We start from the raw sequence: 15,135 nt of genomic DNA on the forward strand, positions 1-15,135 counted from the left end.
CTGAAGGGGTCAGAGTTCACCGCCCTGCACCGATTCGGCCACAACATGCTAACAACATGCTAACAACACAGCTGATCTGCATAGCTTGACTCTGTCTCGCTAACAACATGCTAACAACACTGTGTCTGACCCCCAGCTCCATAACGACATAGCACAACAATGCTAACACGGTTAGCGCCCTGTCACTGCTCGTATATATCGTGACAGACTTAAACAGCGATGCTAATTCTGTTAGCCTGTGCCTATCTTTCATTGTGTGTGTGTGTGTGTTTAAACCAATAAGGAAGGGGAGTTTTGCAATACAAGGCGGGCTGATGATAAAATGCCAGCAGATCCAGATGATGCGATTAGCCGTGTGCGTCTGGAGAGCGCCGGACCTTCAGAGCCACCACAGGATCATAAATACTTCAAAGTAAATGACCTGTATCCTATTATACTGTACGTTTCTTCATATTATAACTGTTTAAAACATTTGGATTTAAAGTGAAAATACAATGAAAGGTATCGATCTCTTGAGTGGAGTCGGATGGTAGAGGAAGATGAGAGCCTTCCTGACCTCACAGTGATAGTCCAGAATATCTTTCATGTATATCATATACATATGGAAACTCTGGATATATATATGCAACATTTTCAAATGTTTAAAAAAAAAAAATCACCTATTTAATCTGTCGAGATCTTTGGGAAAAATCTGCAAAGAGCTCCGGACACTCGGGCTGCTGTGGGTGAGACAGGCGGAGAGACAGACAGACAGACAGACAGACAGACAGACAGACAGACAGAGTTGCGCGTGTGTGTGTGTGTGTGTTCAGACGAGGGGGATGTTGTCGAGGGATGGGGGATATTTGCTAGAGTCTTAATGGTCAGTCCGTCCCCACAGAGACTGGCTCAAATGTCAGGTCAGCTCTGAAGTGACCTCCTCCTTTTGCTATATCGTGTGTGTGTGTGTGTGTGTGTGTGTGTGTGTGTGTGTGTGTGTGTGTGTGTGTGTGTGTGTGTGTGTGTGTGTGTGTGTGTGTGTGTGTGTGTGTGTGTGTGTGTGTGTGTGTGTGTGTGTGTGTGTGTGTGTGTGTGTGTGTGTGGTGTGTGTGTGTGTGTGTGTGTGTGTGTGTGTGTGTGTTCAACAAAGTCTAATAATTTTTTAGCTGAGCCTCATTTTTAAACATTGACACTTATAATTTTTGCTCATGATTTTCCTTATCGACGATTCCTTTGTTTCAGATTGTTCCCATCACGCAGCCATGTTGGGCGGGGCCGGAAAAATCTACATTGACGTTTAACCATAATATATTAATACATGCTTCTACGTGTAGAGAATATGTAAATAAGGAAAAGGAATATTTATGTTCTGGGGAGTGGGTCCAGTGTTTTTTTTTTTTAAAGCTATTTTTTATTATAAATCAATAATGTAGGTTATCAGACCACTTCGTTTAGACAATCATGAGCAGCATTGTTCGGCCGTTGTAGTTTAAGTTCTGTTGGAATAACAGGTGAAAGTTAGAGCGAGAGAACTTCTGGAGGCGGTGGACCAATCAGAACAGTGACAACGAGCTGGTTTCACGTGAAATCCCACCACCCTGACTCCTCTCTGGTCCCTCTCTGTTTTCCACAGGTAAGGCGCTGACCTTCCTGCTGCTGCAGCCCCCCAGCCCCAAGCTGCCCCCCCACAGCACCATCCGCCGCACCGCCATCGACCTGATCGGCCGAGGCTTCACCGTCTGGGAGCCGTACATGGACGTGTCGGCGGTGCTCATGGGACTCCTGGAGCTGTGTGCCGACGCAGAGAAGCAGCTGGCCAAGTGAGTCCACGGGCAGCAACACACACACACACACACACACACACACACACACACACAAGAAAGTGTGGTAAAGTGAAAATGTTTTTTTAATGGTCGGCAGAAAACTATAGACTAATAGATTTGAGCGCTAAATACGCACTGAACACAAAGACGCTGTCGTTCAGATCAGTTTCTGCTCAGGGGCTGATTGGTTGGTTCTATTGTTTGTGTTCGTCAGCTTGACTGTTCTGTCTTCTCCTCTCAGATTCCAGAGTACAGCCAACACACACACACACACACACGGAAACACTTAGGCCTTACAGAGCCGACACACTGACTTATGGATACCGGGCTGTAATCTGATTGCAGGACATTATGATGATGTAACAATGTCTGCGTTGCTCTGACATGTGAGCGTGCGCGTGCATGTGTGTGTTCATGTGGTATCACGATCTGTCTCTTCGTTGGCAACGGTGAAGCTGAATGGGGAACGGAGATAAAGTTCGACAAAGACCCGTTTGAAAAAGACCAAATCTGGGATGAGAAAGAAGTTAAGCTCACCCGACCTCTGTAGCCCGCGGCTCAGACGCCACTAGCATGACGCTCTCATGCACACCCCAGTGACAGGCACACAGAGACCCCTGTCTGCCTGCAGGAGAACTACACGCTGGTAGTTACTGTACCTGCTACGTCTGGTGATTTAATGGGAAACACTGGTGTTTGTCTGAGAGGTGTTTTATTTCCTTAAAGACACACACACACACACACACACACACACACACACACACACACACACACCCTTCATGTTCATGTATAATTAATAATGCGATGTCTGCATGTGTGTGTGTTGTTGCCTCCCGGTGTTGTGGTGGTAAACAGCACGAGGGCTGATCGATGACGCACAATAATCAGATCAGTGTGTTACAATACAGACAGAGGGAATACATTAACACACACACACACACACACACACACACACACTGCTTACCATGCACTCGTCAATTTATAATGTAGACGAAGAACGGGGGAGAGTTTCGAGGAGCTGATGCATGACTGGCTAAAAGGGAGTCGACTCTCTTCAGGCTCTAAGCCAATCAGACGACGAGTCGGTGGATTAATACACTTGATTAGTGTCCTCGTGTGTCTGAACGAACCTCAGTCAGTAACTGTTTTAGTGCAGCGGCGACTCTCATCACGTGACCGAGGTTATTCACTCCTCTCTCTCACACACACACACACACACACACAAAATCAATACCTCCAAGTGTGTGTGTGTGTTTGTGTGTGAGACTCGGTATTGACTGGATAATGTCAGCGTGATATTGGCTGTGAATGCAGTCGTGTTGCCAGGTTCACACACACACAAACACACACACACACACACACACACTGAACCCTTGGTGTGTGTGTGTGCGTGCGTGTGTGTGTGTGTGTCTTGTCTGCACATCAGTTTATCAGAGTTGAATAATTTCAATCTGAACTCCATTTCAGTTTACTCACTTGTGTGTGTGTGTGTTTGTGTGTGCGTGTGTGTGTACAATTCAGTTTACGTTAAATCCAATGACGAAAATTGATGATTATTTATTCTGTCTTTTGGTAAAAACACGGAACACTTCCTGGACGGACGATGAGACCGAGTGACGGCACCCGTCTGGACTCTTTCATAAACACAACAACGTGCTGTTTATAGATCCGTCGTTCAGGAACCTGTATCAAATAGTTTGTTTTTTAAACCCTCCCCCTCCACATTAATGGCAGCGGCTCTGCCGTAAAGTCTTGTTATGATTTTAGCAGTGAGGTCAAAATTTCTATGTTTGTTTTTAGAAAGACCCATTTTTTTGCTTTTATTCTATTTTTTCTTCAATGTGAGTTACACTAGATGTGTGTGTGTGTGTGTGTGTGTGTGTGTGTGTTTGTGCGCGTGCGTGTGCGCGTGTGTTGTAAGCGTCGGCCATTAACCTCGGCACAATTAGCTCGGTGCTCCGCCGCCCGTCTTATATCAACAGCGTGACTGTTTCCAATTACAGCCGCCGCTCCCGATGAAATTAAACATTCCAACCTGGCTGATATATTGCCAATATATTACCGGTATTAATTACAGGATCTGTGGCCGTGATCTGTAATCAGAGGAGATGAATCGCGAGGCGCTGGACGTCCGTCCACTCGCCCGTCACTCCCTCCCTCCTTCCCGCTCGCCCGCTCTCCCCAGAGTCATTTGTTAACAAGGTAGCCTTGCTCAGCCTCTCTCTCTCTCTCATTCTCTCTCCCACACACACACACACACACACACACACACACACTCGGAGGGGTGTGGGGCCAGCTGTTAGGGTGTGTGTGTCTAATTCTTGTTGCATTGTGGGAGTCCATTATGCTGTCGTCTGCTGAATGGCTCCCATTGACTCGGCCTTGACATTATAAGCTGCCTGCTAATCTCTTCACTCCACACACCAGTGAGGCTCCTCGGCTCCTCGGCTCCTCACGTCCATCTCCACTTCGTCCTCTCGCTCCGGAATTATACAGTTGACCGTCTCTCTTTTATCCAACTGTTGTTTTATTAAAATATCTATTCAAAGGATGAGATAGTGTGATATTGTAAATATTTCTTACTGCCATTAAGTCCCAAGAAAATGTAACCTAACAAGGAATGTGTGTATCCAAAGCAAACATATATATTTGTGTGTATATGTGTGTATATGTTTATATATACATGTTTATATGTGTGTGTGCTCATATAAATGTGTGTGTGTGTGTGTATGTGTGTATATGTATGTATGTGTGTGTAAGCCTATTTTAAAGATTTATGTCTTCAGTAGGAATCAGTGTGTAAATCATGACTTCAGTGATTTTTATTGTTACATTTTTATAAATAATCACACAACAAATCAAAATCAGCATGAAATTTTTCTTTTTTAAATTTTTTTAATCTTCCGAAACCAAATTCACGTCCTCACTTAACTTTTTTCTTTCTGTGTTGTTTTGTCTCACAAACCTAAACATGTTTTCTTTTTTTCTCAGTCACATTCATTTTTTTTTTGTATTTAAGATTTATAAAAATTAGCCCCTCCTCTCCACAGTATCACCATGGGATTGCCTCTCAACCCTCCGGCGGACTCCGCTCGCTCCGCCCGCCACGCCCTCTCCCTCATCGCCACCGCCCGGCCGCCCGCCTTCATCACCACCATCGCCAGAGAGGTGAGATTTGAACCGTCGTCCGCTCAGTTTTTAAGAATGATCCCATTGAACGAGCCTGATATCAAACTTCATAACTTCAAAAACAGGAACTAGAGGTTGACACCAAATATCTGGTGAGATTCAAAAGGGTTCGAGTTCATCTTGTTCCTTTTGTCCAGGTTCATCGGTTCAACGCGGCGCAGGCCAACTCTCAGTCGCAGCAGAACGTCCACACGTCCACGCTCGCCCGGGCCAAGACGGAGATCCTGCGGGTCATCGACATCCTGATCGAGAAGATGCCCGGAGACGTCGTGGATCTGCTGGTCGAGGTGAACGATTCTCGGACAATAATCCACGTCGATATGTTTTATGATTTTGACGACTGTCATAACGTCTCTGGTGTTTCTCCTGCAGGTGATGGACATCATCATGTACTGTATCGAAGGTTCTCTGGTGAAGAAGAAAGGTCTACAGGAGTGTTTCCCTGCCGTCTGCAAGTACGTGTGTGTGTGTGTAACAAAACATCCCCCTGCATTTCCTTATAAGGTCAGTGGGGGGAGGAGCAAAGCCAGGTTCATGTCAGAGGTCAGGGGTCGACTCATGGTGACAGATATCAGCCTCAGGGCATGTGGCTGGTAACTTAACCTGTGTGCGAGTGTGTGAATATATTAATGTGTGTTTATACACAACTTGGAAAATAATAAGGCAGGTGTATGATGCGTTATATTTCAAACTGGAAGTTGATGTGTGTTTGTCGTCCACCTCCTCAGGTTCTACATGGTTGGTTACTGCGACCGCAGCCACCGCATCGCCGTCGGAGCTCGTCAGGGTTCAGTGGCTCTCTACGACGTTCGAACCGGAAAATGTCAGGTTGGTCCAAAAACAGAAACCTCTGCAGCGCTGAAGATTCATCTCAACAGTTTCAGGCCACAGTCGAGCTTTTCTGTAGCCATCATCCTTCTCCTCCACGTCTTTGTCCATCAACTCAGTGTCAATCAGTCGTCATCCATCCACCCTCACTCCTTCTCGTATTCATATCCATCCATCGAGAAAATGATCCATTCCTCATCTATTATTCCACCCCTCCTTTTCCTTACTTCCTCTATCCTTTCCTCCTTCAGCTATATCCTGCATCCTTTCCATCAGGTCATCCTTCCATTTTTACCTTCATTCTTTCTCATATCCATCTCGGACCATCCTTTGTTCCATCCATCCATTATTCATCCATCGGCATTACTTTTATGTGTTGCTAGCGTAGTTGTAACCAGGCTACCTGTCACATGTCACTGGCCTAGGGTCGGTGCTGTTGACCATCACAAAGATTAAAAATAACTCCTAATAGTTTGTGTTGATCAATTCTAAATGTTGGATTAGTGTTTTTTATTTCATAAGCGATTGTTGTTTTTTGGTCGTGCATAAAATAAGAAGAAGAAGAAGAAGAAGAAGAAGAAACCAAATTTGAAAACTGATTTGGCAGTTGATTACCGTGGCAACGGGCGAAGCCTGAAGGCATTCGGGGCGACCTGCTTTCCATAAATCATCAATCTCACATCGTTAGTTTCGTCTAATCTGACCAGTTGTTCCTCACCTCTCTCTGAGTTTCTGACTCCTGAGGAAGAGGAGCAGGGGGAACGAGGATGAGGAAGAGCAGCAGCCAAGAGTTTAAAAGGAGGGAGGAGGAGGAGGAGTTCTGTTGTTGTTTTTCTCCTTGATCGCTGATTAGTGATGAAGCGATGAGTCTCTTAATCGCACTTTGGTCTTTGCACACGTTCACGTGTGATCGTGTGTGTGTGTGTGTGTGTGTGTGTGTGTGTGTGTGTGTGTGTGTGTGTGTGTGTGTGTGTGTGTGTGTGTGTGTGTGTGTGTGTGTGTGTGTGTGTGTGTGTGTGTGTGTGTGTGTGTGTTGGTAATTTGCTGTGTATTGATCTGCAGTAACCTGAGCAGTGCAGTCTGGTGGAGGGGGTCATTTATATCTGATAACAGCACTGGCCCCTGTTCACCCAACATATAGTGTGTGTGTGTGTGTGTGTGTGTGTGTGTGTGTGTGTGTGTGTGTGTGTGTGTGTGTGTGTGTGTGTGTGTGTGTGTGTGTGTGTGTGTGTGTGTGTGTCTGTGTGTGTGTGTGTGTGTGTGTGTGCACGGCAGAAAGACAGGAGACGCTTTTCCTTTGTGTTTTATTTGCTGTAATTAACATTTAATGGATAATGTCTTTGCGGGAAGTGTGTGTGTGTGTGTGTGTGTGTGTGTGTTTCTGTGTGTGTGTGTGTCAAGCCTTCATCTTTATAGATAGAACTTTGTATCTCTTAGTTTTCATTAGTTTGGAATCTTCTTATTGATTCTGGTGTTTACTCGTACGTATGATTCCAAATCTCGTCCGATCACTTCAACATTGATATTGTTGGAACCACTGACGTGACAGTTTCTCATTAGTGAAGCCAAATCATCCTGATCGCCCCCTGGTGGCTGGCTGCAGTACAGGTCATAAGCCCCCCTTCCATGTTAGCAGATGGGATATGATTGGTTAAATAAATGTTTCGGTCATTTGAGGTCGTTTTCATCAAACTGATGAGTGTTCAGGTGTTTAATTAGTTTTATGATGCTATAATAATCACAATGAAGCATCATGATTGACAGCTAACACTGACTCGTGATTGGTCGAGCTGGTGGGACGTCGATTCCGTGACTCCGCTCCACCATCAGACTCTGGCTCCTGATGATGACCAGTGCAAAATGGCGGGGCCTTTGTCCCGAGATATTTTGAGGAAGAAGAGTTGTTGTCCACTGTTATTTACAGTCTCTGGTTGGAAACAATATTTTTAACAGATGGTTTCGGCCTTTTATAAATGTTTTCGTTGGATCACACGATACAGATGTAGTTCTCTTCAAAGCACGGCTCACAGCAGATCTCTAGAATATAGAAAGGATGAATAGATTGTAGCAGAGCGAACGCCCGGAGGAGAGAAGAAGATTTCAAGCAAGGAAACGGGAGATAAAGGGATAATTAAAGGAAGGGAGGAAAGAAACAGGAAAGACGGAAGTGAAGACGGTAGCAGGAGGAGGAGGAAGGAGATGCTGCTTTGAGTGTGTGTGTGTGTGTGTGTGTGTGTGTGTGTGTGTGTGTGTGTGTGTGTGTGTGTGTGTGTGTGTGTGTGTGTGTGTGTGTGTGTGTGTGTGTGTGTGTGTGTGTGTGTGTGTGTGTGTGTGTGTCCAACCGTAGCTTGTCCCTGCATGACCATCTGCCACAGCTTTGATCGGCCTCCGTGAACACTCCTTTGTCAGCTGCATTACTCTGTGTGTGTGTGTGTGTGTGTGTGTGTGTGTGTGTGTGTGTGTGTGTGTGTGTGTGTGTGTGTGTGTGTGTGTGTGTGTGTGTGTGTGTGTGTGTGTGTGTGTGTGTCCAGCTGCTTGCTCTGCTTCTTTAACAGACTCTACACTGAGTCTACTAATTGAACACAAAGAAACAATCTGAATGATCTTTCTCTCTCCGTCTGCATCTGTTTCTGTGTGTGAGCCGCTGAAAGCAGAGGAAACGCTCCATGTAACTGAAGGTGTAGCTCTGCCCGGGGGGGGTGGGGGTTGAGCCCCTCCCTCCCACATCCACGTCCCCACCCCTTCCTCCCGCTCCACCTCCCACACGGAGCCGAACAAGCGCAGCTCAGACACACGCTGAGGAATCACAGGATGGATTCACAGCGGCTTCAGAACAATATTCCAACGCTTCACTTTAACACTCAATCCTCCTAATGACAGAGTGAAAACAGATTTATATTTTTTGGTGATTCATGATAAAAACTGAAATCTGATTTACAAAAGTATCCAGATCCTTTAGCCGTGAATCAAACTGTGGCTGTGGTTTACAAAAGGTTCCTGATTTGTAAAGCAGGTCAGGACGGAAACTAACTCATGATCTGTCTGTTGATGAAACAGTGTTGAGGCAAAGATCAGAGCCAGGGAATTATTATTATTATTATGACTATTATTATTCATGTAATATATTTAGATATTTGATGACTGTCCCCCCCAGTGGTGGAAACAGTAACATCGTCCTGTAACCGGATGACGCTGCTTTTCTGTATATAGAAATATGATATTTAGAGAGGAGGTGGAGCTTAGGAGCTGTCAGTCATGGGTGATGGAAACAAAATGGGATGAGCCTTCTGTACGATGCGAGCACGCACACACACACACACACACACACTCACACACACACACACACACACACACACACAGTCCTGAGGCGTCAGGTGAAGTACAGAGTGCTGTAAATGGTTTCAGTGTGCTTCACTGCTCTCTGATAGGCTGATTGATTTGGTAGGCAGTCCACCGTGACACACACACACACACACACACAAATTCACGATAATATATATGACAGCATCAATATTTGAATCACATTAAACAGTTTGACTCTGTTTTTAGATCTTTCATATTATAAATGTTGTAAATATGGTTGAAACTTCAACGTGAACACGACGTGTTCTGGACGTTTAGTTCAACAACGTGTTCAACAGGACGTAGAAACATGGAGACTCACACGGAGGTCGGTCCACCTCATGTGACTATATCTAACTCTTATATGAACACAGAGTTATGGACAATATGTTCAATATCTGTGAATGAGTTGTTCTAAATATTACACACTGTAGCTCTAAGGTTCTTCAGTTGTGGGACTTTTAGAAACCCAGACCTGGAAGTTGGTCTGAGATATTGTTTTGTTGTGAGCTGACGAGTGTCTGCAGACCGACTGCGTCCAGTCTCTCGGATCGTTTAACCTTTAACTGTGATGATGGGAAATGTGATTTGGGAACTCGCCAAAGGGAGAAAAAAAATAATGGAGGAGGAGGAGGAAGACGACAGACGGACGGAGGTGAAAGATGGAAAGAAGGTGAAAGAAAAACAAAATGGAGGAATTCATTAGGAGGCGAGAGAGAGAGACGAAGGTGCTCAGCTGCTGGAATCTAATTCAGGCAGGAGGAGCGAGCGAGAGAACGAATTAAAAAGATGAGATTTTTTTATTTCATTGCGTTATTATTATTATTATTATATTTTTCTGCTTTAATCGCCACAGACGGGTTATTATTTCTGGGTCTGAGCGCCCGAGGCGTCGCGTCTTAATCTCATCTGGAAGGTGAGAGTTTGTAAACCCAGTCGCAGGCGGAGGCCGGTGGGGGGGGGGGGGGGGTTCTGGGAGGGCATTTATTGCCTTAACGCACCCTGCATCTGGTGGGACACTTTATTGCGTTACGCACGGCGCCGCGTCGCTTGACTCCCGTTCCCCTGAGCTCTGGAGGCGAGCGGCAGCATATGTCGGACCAGAAGCTGCTTCTCGTCTGATGGAATTATCTCGTCCGAACCCAAACACTTACTGTCGAGCAGAATCTGAGCGCCGTCGCGGCAGAACAAGTCTTTTTTTTTTCCAGACAAAATTCCAACAACGAGCAAAATTTTAAAAAAATTCATCGTGGGAGAGAAGAAACGTTTGAACCTGGAGTTTGATGAGCAACGATCTGGAATTACTCCAGATACTTTCATTTATTTGTCTCTCATCTGTGAAAATGTTTTAAAAACTTTGATGATATTGCTTCACACTTCATAACCTGATGACATCACGTCAGTTTTGTGCCATAAAGCAGCAGACACACACTTTTTATCGCAAAGCGCCTCTCGGCAGTTTTCCAATAAAAAACAAACCAAAACAAGCCACTGGACCCTGAAATGTTCTCGTATCCAGACATTTGTTTTCAAATCTTTTATTTTATTTTTATTTTTACTGCCAGTCCATCTGCTGTCTCTCAGCAACATGCATTTTCCCATCAGGCCTTTTTGTGTTCGTTATTTTAATATTTACAGAACGTGGCTTTGCTTTTTTAACATGATATGACATTTTCATGAGACAGTTTTATCTTGAATTGTCAGTTTTCATATAATTATCACTTAATAAGTAGCAGTAGTTTTATACTGTCGTTCTTTGTTGGTTTTTGTCTGTGTTACATCCTTATTTGATTATTTTCCATCTTTCCGTCTTTTATTTTTTCCACAGATTTTTTCTCTGTGAAGAAAAAAAATTGTTTAACCTGTACTTTAAGAAAATATTTGATTATTTATTGTTTTAGATGATGTTTTCATGTTAACGTCACCTCACTCATTGCAAGCAGGAAACTTCAGGACGTCAATTTTTTTCTCCTTCGTCTGCTATAATGTGAAAGAAAGTTTTTGGGCTCATACAATGAAGAACGAGATCAAGTTCATGGAACTTCCTTCATTTGGTTTCTGTCTCTACAGAACATCCACGGTCACAAAGGTCCAATCACGTCCGTGTCTTTCGCCCCTGACGGACGTTACCTAGCAACGTACTCCAACGCTGACAGTCACATCTCCTTCTGGCAGGTGACTGACACACACACACTCACACACACACACACACACACACAAACTACTGACACTCAATCTCAAGTCTTTAATCTCAAACTACAAGTTTATTTTTACAAACAAAAACATTTATTTGTTATGGACGTGATTTATTTTTTATACATGTAGAGTTGTCCCTTGTTTTTTTATCTTATTTAATTCTATCCTAATTTATCTATTGATTTATAAGAATGTATTTGTAATAAGTAAATTCAAAAGTTCACATGCGCAAAAGAAACAGAAATAATATAGAGAAAAAAAAAATCTATATATATAGAAAAAACTAGACGTGATACAAAGTAAAGTGACGATCATCCTGTATGTACAGTCCAGACGTTCGCTTCCCAGAACTGTTATTTTGAGTGAAAGGTCTTTACGACCTCTGACACTGACTGTCTGCAGACACACGCGCACACACACACACACACACACACACACACACACACACACACACTCACACACTCTAATGGCATTACTGTAAGCATAAACCGCTGCTGGTGCGCCGGCAAGACGGCTGCTGTGGTAATGAGCTGGCAGACGGTGTGTGTGTGTGTGTGTGTGTGTGTGTGTGTGTGTGTGTGTGTGTGTGTGTGTGTGTGTGTGTGTGTGTGTGTGTGTGTGTGTGTGTGTGTGTGTGTGTGTGTGTGTGTGTGTGTGTGTGTGTGTGTGTGTGTGTGTGTGTGTGTGTGTGTGTGGTGTCGTCTCAGGAAATGACTTTTCCTGCACACACACACACACACACACACACACGGTAGCTGCGTCCAGTTTCAGGCTCCGTCTTCTTCACCTAAACTGTTTCACCAGGATCAATAATGGAGTATTGATTATTGTCTGATCAGTGGATGACGGTGTGTGTGTGTGTGTGTGTGTGTGTGTGTGTGTGTGTTTGTCTGCGGTCAGATGAACACCAGCCTGCTCGGGAGCATCGGGATGCTGAATTCGGCCCCGCAGCTCCGCTGCATCAAGACGTACCAGGTTCCTCCGGTGCAGCCGGCGTCGCCGGGCTCCCAGAACCACCTGAAGCTCGCCCGCCTCATCTGGACGTCCAACCGCAACGTCATCCTGATGGCCCACGACGGCAAGGAGCACCGCTTCATGGTCTGAGACCAGAACCAGAGCCGCTGATCTCGACCGCTGATAGAAGCTGCGTCATTTTATTTATGCATTTTTTTCTCTCCGAGGCAGAATCTGAAAAGAAAAGATAGATTCACTTTATCTTTAGTATCGTCCAGTGAAGTGAGTACGACTGATTGTAGCTTTCACACATTTTCATTCAGAGGTTATTTTCAAAACTAGTATTCAGGTTTTGGACTGGTTTTGGTTTTGGTTTGTTTCCCATCGTGATAATTGTGAGTGAACGCACCCTCGTGTGTTTAAAAGTCCGTGATATTGAGCCTTGTTTACATTTCAAACGGCAAATCATGAGTTTACAGCTTCTCCTCATTCCCATTTTTTTTGCTGCGTGTCACAAATCTCCTCTGTCGCCGGCCATTTTGAGTCCTGACTGTCGCCTCCCTCTCCGAAATTTGACTTCATTTCATTGCTTATCAAGATTAATCATTATTTTTTTAGATCTTTGAAAAGTTGCTGCAGGTGTTTGTGGATTTTTTCTTAAATGGGGCAGAGTTTTCTAAAGTAGTGTGGACGCCAAGTGTAAACGTAGCAAAACTAAAATTAGAATTAGTGTGGATGTAGCTGTACTCACCCCTGATATGTAAAAATTCCTAGAAGAACACAAACTAAAGTAAATATCTATAACATTTACACTGGATGCTTCATGACACAGTCAGATGAATCTGATCTGATTTAACTCACTTTTCTGATTTCAGTCCAAAATCCAATTTTTCTTTTTCTTGCAACTCTTCTTCCAACGATGTTGAATAATTTCACTCATATTATTTCTGTCTCTCTCACATTGTCAAAACTTTACCAGAGGTTTTTATAATTGAGAGATAAACAACCTGCTTGTTTTCGTCCCTGGCTCGTGTTTTTCGTGGGGATTTTACGTCTCTTTGCAGATGACGACGCTTCATATATGACAGATCGATTTGAGCTTGTTAATTATCCTGCTTCCTTCTGACTTGTGGGAGTTTATGTCTAGATATTAATGTGTACATATACATACATACATATATATAAATATATATCATCAGAACTGATGTGTAATGTAGCCTGGTGTTAATCTTGTACAGTGAGCGTCAATCCTTGTTTTGTGTATTTATTGTGGCTAACGTGACGTAACGTCTGCCTGGCACCGACGACTTCTTCACATCTATGTCAATTTAAAACATCCGAGTTTGACATTTTTATTTACATTCATTTTCTTGTGATATTAAGAGTACCCCCCCAAAAAATTTTGTTTCAAAAGAAAACTGTAACTCTTTGCTAAAATGTTAAAAACATTCCGGCGGTTGCGACGAGGCAGGATGTTTCTCTTTAGCTGGGAAGCTGACCGCGCTCATTGCTTCCCTTGAGAGGAATGCTAACCTTTAAAATGGCGTACAGTAATCTGTTCAAAGAGAAACTGAACGTCTTGTTTTTATCTCCTCATCTCGCCTCGGTGATGAAGAAGTTTAAACTCCAGGGTGCGACTCCTGTTTTTCCAGCTCAACTCTTTACATGAAAACATGTTTTTGCCGTAACTTTCTTTCTTTAAAAAGAGACACAGATATATATATATATATGTATATATATATATATATATACACGAGTATATACAGTATACAGAGATTTATAACGTGAAGAATTATTTACCTTGTGACTCGTTCAGAGTTTCAGGTTCAGGCACACTTCACTTGTCCGTCAGTCTTTTCCTTCCCTGCAGCTTCCTGTCAGTTTCATTAGCGCTGTCAGAAAAGCTTCTCACACCGTCACACACCTGTAAACTGCAGCGTGTCAAAGCTTTTCACAAGTTCTTCCTCTCATCCGAAAAAAAAAAATACCCCCCACACACACAGAACACACGCGGCCGGGCTTCGGGCCGCCGGCTCCAGACAGCTTTGAGATCTTTTTTTACGTTTTCTCCTCTTTCCGCTCTTAACAGTTTGGGAAAATATGTTTTTGGCGAACGTCTCTGGGGAGGAAGAGGTGAGAAAACTAAGGGGAAGAGTAAGTAACAGGAGGAAGATATCAGCTCATCCAGCCAGAAAAAAGAAAAGAGAGGGTTCTGTGGCGAAGGTAGTGAACTGGACACGTCTCACAGAACCTTCTCCTTCAACAACAACGTGAATCTGAACTGCATCGGTTCGACATTCGATTTCCTCGTAAAATGGATCTAAGGAGGCGTGAAGAGTCATTTAGACAAACATCTTCTTCCTCCTTGTTTCCCTCTTTGTTTCCTGTGAAGTTAAACTTGTGAAGCATCTTCCCGTTTCATCGTGTGATGATCAGCTGATTTTGTTTAGAAAAAAGCAACTCAATCAAATATTAATTGCTGAATTTCACACTAGACACGAAAAGCTTTTGTTTTCTTATTAATTTTGTTTTTGATGTGATTATATATATTTATTGTTCAGCGGTACAGTGAACTTAGTATAGATGTGTGTGTGTGTGTGTGTGTGTGTGTGTGTTTAGTGCATGTAACACGGATCAGGTTGAATCTACAGTGCATCATATAAACAACACGTGTTGTTGTTGTTGTTGTTGTTTGTGTCCAATAAAGATGAAAATGAGACTCGTCACGTCTTGTTTCTCAAACGTTTCTTCTAACTCACTCTGCTGCTTCGGGGGATCAGTTCTCCAGTGTCTTGAATTTTAGTCTCGGTCTAGATTTGAGTTC

General features: G+C 43.7%; 1 protein-coding gene across 4 annotated transcripts in view; it reads left to right on the forward strand.

The window, feature by feature from the left end:
- LOC118285525 (WD repeat-containing protein 7) overlaps positions 1-15,037 on the forward strand; it is a 72,146-nt gene extending 57,109 nt beyond the window's left edge. For all 4 annotated transcript variants that reach the window (XM_035609227.2, XM_035609224.2, XM_035609226.2 and 1 more), the window contains 7 exons: positions 1,613-1,799; positions 4,853-4,970; positions 5,129-5,278; positions 5,364-5,446; positions 5,720-5,819; positions 11,232-11,336; positions 12,258-15,037. In XM_035609227.2, the coding sequence (XP_035465120.2) occupies positions 1,613-1,799; positions 4,853-4,970; positions 5,129-5,278; positions 5,364-5,446; positions 5,720-5,819; positions 11,232-11,336; positions 12,258-12,461 (947 nt within the window). In that variant the 3' untranslated portion in view covers positions 12,462-15,037. The remainder of the gene's footprint in view (positions 1-1,612; positions 1,800-4,852; positions 4,971-5,128; positions 5,279-5,363; positions 5,447-5,719; positions 5,820-11,231; positions 11,337-12,257) is intronic.
- The last annotated feature ends 98 nt before the right edge of the window (positions 15,038-15,135 follow it).

Source organism: Scophthalmus maximus, chromosome 20, assembly GCF_022379125.1.
Source record: "Scophthalmus maximus strain ysfricsl-2021 chromosome 20, ASM2237912v1, whole genome shotgun sequence".
Taxonomy (NCBI): Eukaryota; Metazoa; Chordata; class Actinopteri; order Pleuronectiformes; family Scophthalmidae; genus Scophthalmus; species Scophthalmus maximus.